This window comes from Histoplasma capsulatum (assembly GCF_000150115.1).
Source record: "Histoplasma capsulatum G186AR genomic scaffold supercont2.6, whole genome shotgun sequence".
Lineage (NCBI taxonomy): Eukaryota > Fungi > Ascomycota > Eurotiomycetes > Onygenales > Ajellomycetaceae > Histoplasma > Histoplasma capsulatum.
The window spans coordinates 279,106-287,081 of NW_025544806.1; the positions used below are offsets into that span (position 1 = coordinate 279,106).

Here is a 7,976-nt window from a genome sequence, read left to right on the forward strand (position 1 = left end):
TTGCATAGACGACAACGACCAAGTTTCATACTTTGTATAATGTGTGTGTGTGTATGTGTCCATTACGTTCGTATATGCGTAATATTCCACATCACCCAGCCAGCCTACCCCAGTTCCTGCGTTCTTGTAATTAACCCTTCCTTCACCCGCTGCCCAAGCACGGAATTGAACACCCCGTAGCGTTCTCCGACCTTCACCACAATGTCCAGTGGCACCGCCAAATACCCGCGGAGTTCCGGCGGTATCCGCCCGCTGATTTCAATCAGCCAGCGAGTCTGTGGCATCAGCAGCTGCGGCAAGCGTGCACGCTCGGGCATCATGCGCCAAAGGATCGGGTACATGACCACCTGCAGCGCTGTGAAGTGGATAAACATAACCAAGAACATCGCATTCTTCTCCATCTCCGCCATCACCCCGGGGCCCGTGGGCGAAATGATATGGTTCTGGAAGCTCGCGTCGTCAATGCTGCACAGGACCGTATACGCCTTCTGGAAGGCATTGCAGGCGTCGATCCACGCGCGTCTCTGCAGGCCCTCGGCCGCGTCGAGGAGGGTGGCGTGGTAGCTCCGGTGGGATTCGTGGTGGAGGAGCGGGATCAATGACCTGAGCACATCCGCGTCGCGCTTGACAGCGCCCATGTCGACGCCCATGTCGGCGGCTTCGTCGTTGTCGTCGTCCGAACACTCGCGTTCATCAATGCCGCCAACGAGATGGGGCAAGGGCGAGCGTAGGTCAGAGCGGGTCTCCATGATCAAGTGGAGGGAGAAGGGGTCCAGCCCGCCCACGGCTGCGATGTGGCCTGTCAGCCGTCCGCAGCCGCGGATTAGAACGAGGAAATCGGTGAAGCCGTCGCACAGGTGGCCTGACTGTATGGTCAGAGCGTAGCAGGTTGCAAGCATAGCGTTGAGTTCTGGGATGTTCGGGGTGGCGGGCGAGGTAGTGAGGTCGGTGCTGGGGTCGGCTAGAGCTTGATTATCCATTGATTGCTGGAGACCACGGAGGGCCAGGCCACGGTGGGATAGCATGGCCGCGTAGCCGCGCATTTCCTCGGGGCCTAAAACGTCGGCGGCCAAGAGCGAGAGGTGCGATGCGCCTAGGGAGAGGATGGCGTGCATAAGGAATTCGTGCTTTGGGAGTGAAATCAGCTTGGATCGTTATGGATGAAGCGTTTGATGAGATGGGACACATTTATGTGTAACATGCAGCGTTTATATATATATATGCACTATACATATTTACCTGGTGGGCGAGGAGAGGAATTTCAGTAATCCACATGGCATCAGAGCCCTGTGGCAAGTACGGATAGGCCGAAACCATGTAGTGGTGGAAGAAACGCATATCGTCGATTGTGAAGAAAGGGGGAAACTGCGGAGGCGCGGAAGCCGGTTTGATAGAAGGTGGAGGAGGCAGCAGTGACTTTGGATATTGGGCACCAAGGCTGTTAATCTTTCTGTTATAATTTGGCTGCAAGCGACGGATGGGTTGATGCGACTGTGATTTAAATTGGGAGGGATAAACGCAGTCAAGCTGCCTCAACCTGCAGTTGTCGCATACTGGTCGTGTTTCGGGGCACTGTTTTTATGTAGAGAGAAACAGTCAAAGAACGTCCTGCTCCGCATGGATATTCACCGTACCTTTACCCTCCGAGCTTTACAGCTATAACAGCCGGTACGGGATTTGGTATGGGGTTTCCTGTTGATAGTCGAAGCCGTGCCCCGCGGGGAGTCTTTGGCGACGTCTGTCATAGTTGTTGTTGTTGTTGTTGTTGTTGTTGTTGTTGTTGTTGTCGTCGAGGAAGAGAGAAGGTCAGTTCTATTCGGTCTCTGATTGACGATTTTCGTCGGACGGTGATTGCTAGCTAGGGTTGGTTTCTCCCAGTTTTTAGTCCTCCTACCATGCCAACGTTACCGTTTAATAAGAACCCAAGTGATATCTTCAACCCAAGGATGAAAGCCGTTTTGAGGCCGATGACAAGAGACCAAGCGACCTCAGCTCCAGCCGGACGGCTGATGAACAAGGAAGACAAAGTTCTGACCTGCACTCCCCCAAAGGCGCTAAAGACGCCGGGTTCAACCAGAGAATTTGCCGGCCCCCGGCCCAACCACCGTAGCATTACCTCACAGACGTCGTGGCGTGGTTGGTGGAGCGAGGTCACAGTCGAATATTCTAGCTGTTTGACTAGTCCCTGGCACGTCTGAAAATGAGCGATCATGGGACTAGGAGAACTCTTGGTTCTTGAACCTGGGAAAATTCAGCCTAGGGTTAAAAAAAGTGAAATTTCCGGCCCTTCATGCCCACCGTCGTTGGGGGGAAATTCGTGCAGCGGCCAAACTCAAACCAGGCACTGGTTTGGGAGTCAGCCGCAGACCGGCGCAGATGAGTCGTGTCTAGCGTCTCAAAATGGCAAAGCAATTCAATCCATGAGTTGTGTCGACGACAGCCAGCTCGGCTGAGGCATACTACTAGTAGTTCTTGACCTCGGTATTACGCTGTATGAGAGTGCGTGTTGGAGACCCTCGCTGGTTACATCATCCCATCTCAGTAGTTAGTTGGCTTAGTTGGTGCTCATATAGGTCGAGTAAACTAGAGGGACAAGCCTCCACCCCAAGGAGAAGTGTCCGCGGAGGATCCCGCGACTCTCCGTCGAAAGATCTATGGACTGTGGGCAAATTCTGTGTCGTCGAGAGCGCCAGTTCCCCTCCAACTCCAACTGCTGGGAAGCAAAGTGAACCGGGGCAAAACCCATATTTTTTGGGGCCTCGGCGGCTTGTGCTATTTCCATGTAGGGCTGGAGTGGTGAGTCTGGCTGGCAATGCCCTGGAAATGCAGCATGGCACCAGCGAGCAAAAAGTGATGGAAGGGACCAGGATCGAGAAGGCTGTTGGGTTGAGGAGCTTAATTTAATCCAGAGGGGATTCAGAGCGGATTCGGAGTGGATCGAGCTATTTCGACTCCCTCCACACTAACACTAAGCCCTTGACAAGACGTCGCTTGTTTCGAACACTGATGGAGGCCATCGAATGCCCGAAAAAAGGAAATGGATTTCTCGGATGTCTCCAGCCTGTGGAATGGCCCCACAAAATAACCTTATCAATAGGCGGACTTTAACGGAGTTTATCTGGGCTTGGCCACCAGCAGAGAAGATGGAATGCGGACCTGTGGCCCCGAATTCCGATCGGCCAAGAGAAGAACCGTCCGGGGAGGATTTTGGAGAACCCGGAATTTGCATCGGCTAGCCATCGGTAAATCCCCCGCCGGAAGGAGGTTTTAATTTGCACACAAGGCGCCCCCTGCTTGCCCAGGTATTGTCAATATACAGATTATATCAATCAATGTTGGAACGCCGGGATGATCATGACAGCCAAATTGATGGCAGCAGCGTCAGAATGATGTTTGCAGGCAGTCCCCGTACGGATGCCCCATCGACGCCTATATATAGTGCCTCGCAATAAGTTTGAAACTATTGTGACTTCTCATCAAAATCCACTAGTCCAAAAGTAGTTTAGTAGTTGCATTGTTTATTGCAGAAGTAGCTCTAATTAATTGAAGTGCACTTGGAAATCAAAGATTTCCGCTCAACAAAGAAAACATGTGAGGAAGAAGATAGAAAAAATGAATAGAGAATGGTGTAGATGAGTGGGAAAATAGGGTGAATGGATGCATTTGAATATCATGTGACACTATAACTATAACTAATTACTACAAATTAAACTACTTTTAGACTAGTGGATTTTGATGATAAGTCACAATAGTTTCAAACTTATTGCGAGGCAGTGTATTATGATGGCTTTTTTTTAAACCCGCATCGCGAAAGTAAACCACAACACATCGTCACAGTGGCGGCTGGAAGCCTATTTGATTTTCCCTGATCTGGAATATAAATTCGACGTGGTTGACTAGCGTGGGAATAAACCGTTTGAAATGCATCAATATCTCTATTTCCACTGGCCACACTAAAAATCTATTCGACTTCCCAAAAGAGCCGGTTGAAGAAAACCACTCCATTTACTGTAATCTCTCTCCCGCTGAACACATTCTTCTGCTGTCAGAGTTGTATGCAATCACCACCTTTCCCCCCTCTCTGATAATACCCTGCCTGGGTATAAAAGATTCCTGATATAAACTTACTTAGCTGGGGCATCTCGATCAAAAAGCAGGGTCTCTTTGCATGCACATACATATCCCACCCCCCCTTGCTGGAAATGCAACGCAGGAAACGCCACTTGCTATTCATTATCGGGAAAAGGGACTGAATCATTCTTCGCTCTCGGATATCCCTGTCCGTTGCTTGGCCGCGGCCAGCTGAGTAGGGCGGCTGTTCCGGGAAGCAACGGGGTCGAATGATAAAGACAATATACAGGGGGGTGAAACAAGGGAGGGGATAAGGGTCGAAATGAAATCTTGCAGATGTGAGTATATACAAGCCATCGTTGTGGCGAGGCACAAACCAAAACCCCGAATGTCATTTCAGAAACACACGCGGGAACATTATTCAAAAAATAATGAATCAATTGTATACAAAAAAAAAAGTAAAATTAAACGTAAAAGCAAAAACATGAACCCTGAGGGCTTGCGGGAAAGAGGGGCCCTGGAGGGGGGGGGAGGATTATTTTTGTGCCTCCCTTCAAGCAAAGGCCCCAACAAGAGCCATGAGCAGCGCCCCACCAGCAGCCGCAAAGCACGCCTCAATCCGACTTCTTCCCTTTAAAGTCTCATAACTCCTATCACTCAAAAGGTCCTCTGCCAACAACTCCACCAGCCCCGCAAACAGCAGCAACCCACTACTGAACGCATTCGTCATCCCTACCATCAGCAGCCCAGCAGTGCTGGCTGGATCGTACAGGTTATGTAGACCCAGGCCGATTGCCTGTCCGATGGGCGTGGTGGCACCGTAGGCTAACGCCATAAGCCATGGTTTGGGGGAAGATGCAGGGAACAAGGAAGGAATTAGAGACGCGATGCGCCCGCCCAGTGCGAAGCCTTCGAAGGTTTGGTGGAAGGTGATGGCGACGAGGAAGACGAGAAAGGAGGTGCCTGTGGTCACGCTGAGGGCCATGCCGATAAAGATGCTGTGGAAGAGGATGCCAGCCTCAAGGAGCAGGCATTGCAGGAGTTGCTTTTGCGCTGCGTGAGTGCTCATGGCTCGAGATCGTGATAGGTGGTTGTGGCCGGGGTTGAGGTGGGTGCGGGACTCGTCGTAGCTGGATGATGTGTCTGGAAATGGATCTAGTTCTTCAAGGTCAAGGTCCTCGTCGTCTCCAGCTTGTGGTTCGCCGCCCGGAGTTTTGGGGAGCATTGGTGCGTTGCTCTCTTCCTCCGGAGCAAAACCCTGCGGCGATGGAGGGAGTGTGTGGGAGGGAGAATCTTTGTGCGAATGATGCGTGACGCGGGATTTCCCTAAACGTATACCCCCGTGACTATCGCCATTTGCCAGTGGCATGGAGGCAGTCTCATGGTGGTGTGATCCTGTCCCTTCAATTAGGGTGTCATATTCACTCCCGTGTACATGTTTCGCGCCTCTCAAAGCGAAGAACATCTCGATGGCCACAACGATCATGACAGCAATCATTGCAACTAGACCAGCCATTGCTGGGTATCCTTTGTTCCAGAATCTTGGTAAACATGGGTTGGTGAGGGAGATGAAGGCTGTGGGGAGGAGGTGAACGAAGGCTGTAGCAATCAACACGCCTGTGCCAAAGTGTCTGGATAAAAAGAGGAAATGCCGCGGGATGGGGAGGCGCGGGAAGCGGTGAGCAATAATCGGGAATGAGCATGCTGCATATAAAGCAGTGTGAGCAAGTATTCCGGGGCCAATTGAATGAGGGAAGCTCAGTAACGATAGCGTGATAGACTGACCTAAAGTACTGAAGACCAATATGATGATCAACGCCGCGACGTGCAGCGGGGTGTTATATGAGCTGGTCTTAACACCACTGCCGCAAGTTGAACCGCCTGGTGTGTTTCCATTTGCAGTACTGTTATTCGCTCTGCCGCTAATGCCAACATATCCCCGCCGTTCCAGCTCCGATCTGAGGATCTCAAGGGGAATACTCGCTAACGAAGGACCTGGGCGAAGCAAATTTGTTCAGTTGAGGGAGCTCTCCGCATCTCCGATAGAGGTATCTTATGAACATCCATATCAATCAACCAAATGGGAAACACCGATCTGACCTTGCATTGAAAGTCCAGAACTCCTGTCACTACCACCGCCATCCGCGGGCAACATGGCTACAGGTCAAAGCTGATAAACTGAGGAGGATGTCGTTACGAGTATCGCAAGAGATCGCAAGCGTGCGCATTCCGCCAAGGCCATGGCACGTACGTTGGGGATACGCTGCCCTGTCTCGTCCTCAGCGGCTTTGACTCAGCAGGCCGAAAAATGAAAATTGGGAACGCCGCAGAAACGGTCTCGACAGTTGGATTTCTTGCGGTTGTATGGATATTCTGTCCTCCGATTGCGATTGCGACGCTGGAGGTCAATGAGGACACTTTTTCTGCCGGCAATTTAAAAGGCGGTGAGTGGAGGCAGTGCGTCGCTCCAACGGCACTTTGATAAAACGACCTCAAGAGTCAACAACAACCTGAAGACATTATCGGTTGAGAAGACAGCTCGTGAATATTTTGCTTGTCCATGGTGTTTACGACGCAAGGTAGCTATGTATCTCAGAACTATTAGTGGGATCAAAAAGATCCCCTATATCTCACTACACCGGTTCGGTACTTGAATTGTCTAGAATGGCGGAATTCCTACATATGAGAAAGGTCCCGTTCATCACAATTCGATGTTCCGCAGATATAAAAATATTTCTAATACTCGACCTATCATAGATGCCAGTGGGTCAATCCCTGTGCTCAATCCCCATGCCCTCACCGTTTTTCGTACAACGGTTCAGGTTCAGTGCTTCAAGCATCACAAAGGTTAATAACGAAGTGTGAAAGTTGAACAAAAGGCTCACGGTATGATACAAATTTACTGGATGTCCTTCTAAGAGAGGCAGGAGGCGGTTGGGCATGTCGAGGTCTCTATATGAATAGATATCCGATGATATCTATCATAGGGAGACAGGGAAGCAGGCAGCCATCTAGTAATCTCCGTCGCGACGCAGAGATTCAGTGGATATCTCACTGCAAGGCCCACAGACAGAAAGACAGGCACCTAGAGAATACCGATTTCCAAAAAAGAAATCTAGTGACTAAATATATAGCTTAACTCTGCCTAGCCTCTTGGGTGCGAGCTTGAGTTTCACCAAATTCCCCCCTTCGCGCTGTTACATTGGATGGGCCCGAGGAAGAAGAATGGGCAAGAAAACAGAGAGAAAGGAAATAACTAACATCGGTGAGATTAGAAACATATCGTGAAAAGGGGACGTTCTCAGCGGAACGGGGGTGGGGCCAAAATGTTTGCGAAAAGGAGGAAGAAACCAAACGTACAGGCGAATTCAGTCAGTTCTAAGATTAGGCTGGAGAAAACTCTTCTCCTGGTGCTTTGTTCTCCCCCCTCTTTCTTTTGGGTGCTGTTACTTTCGCTTCTTCTCCTATTTCTTGATTTATTTTACGCAGGAGTGTTATGTGGGATAGAGGCATGGGAGAAAATATACAGGGACTGTGTCCAAAATGATGGGTGAGAAACTCTAATTTCCAAACCCCACCCAGGTGATTGTGAGCGATTTGATTATTATTGTTATTTTATTTTATTTTATTTTATTTTATTTTGGTAAATAAATATGTGACTGAGCGTCTAGCGATGAATTAATTTCCAACTTGGCCATATATTTATTTCTTGGGTGACCTTGGTTGATGGAAGCTCGCGTGTTCACCTCCCGCATGTAGTTCCTCCATCTACTCTGAACCAAAAGGGTCTAAAGAGCCCCTTTCTGAAAAACCCGCCACAGACCCACACCCCCCTCCCTCCTCCCCAAAAAAATAAAACAAGAGAAACACCTGTTCAAACCCAAATGTGGTATATCTAAAAACGA

At 49.9% G+C, this 7,976-nt stretch overlaps 3 protein-coding genes across 3 annotated transcripts; 1 reads left to right on the top strand and 2 right to left on the bottom strand.

Moving 5' to 3' along the window:
* Positions 1–104: 104 nt before the first annotated feature.
* Positions 105–1,745, bottom strand: HCBG_04795 (uncharacterized protein; the record flags this gene model as incomplete). The annotated part of the gene is made up of 3 exons (XM_045431844.1): positions 105–1,127; positions 1,240–1,416; positions 1,635–1,745. The coding sequence occupies 3 exons, from the start codon at positions 1,743–1,745 to the stop codon at positions 105–107; spliced, it is 1,311 nt and encodes a 436-aa protein (XP_045287056.1).
* Positions 1,746–1,895: 150 nt separating this feature from the next.
* On the top strand, positions 1,896–2,198 carry HCBG_04796 (uncharacterized protein; the record flags this gene model as incomplete). The annotated part of the gene is made up of 1 exon (XM_045431845.1): positions 1,896–2,198. One exon carries the CDS (start codon positions 1,896–1,898, stop codon positions 2,196–2,198), a length of 303 nt encoding a protein of 100 aa, XP_045287057.1.
* Positions 2,199–4,383: 2,185 nt separating this feature from the next.
* HCBG_04797 (uncharacterized protein) lies at positions 4,384–6,429 on the bottom strand (the record flags this gene model as incomplete). The annotated part of the gene is made up of 3 exons (XM_045431846.1): positions 4,384–5,775; positions 5,857–6,066; positions 6,172–6,429. The coding sequence occupies 3 exons, from the start codon at positions 6,224–6,226 to the stop codon at positions 4,625–4,627; spliced, it is 1,416 nt and encodes a 471-aa protein (XP_045287058.1).
* Between the last annotated feature and the right edge of the window lie 1,547 nt (positions 6,430–7,976).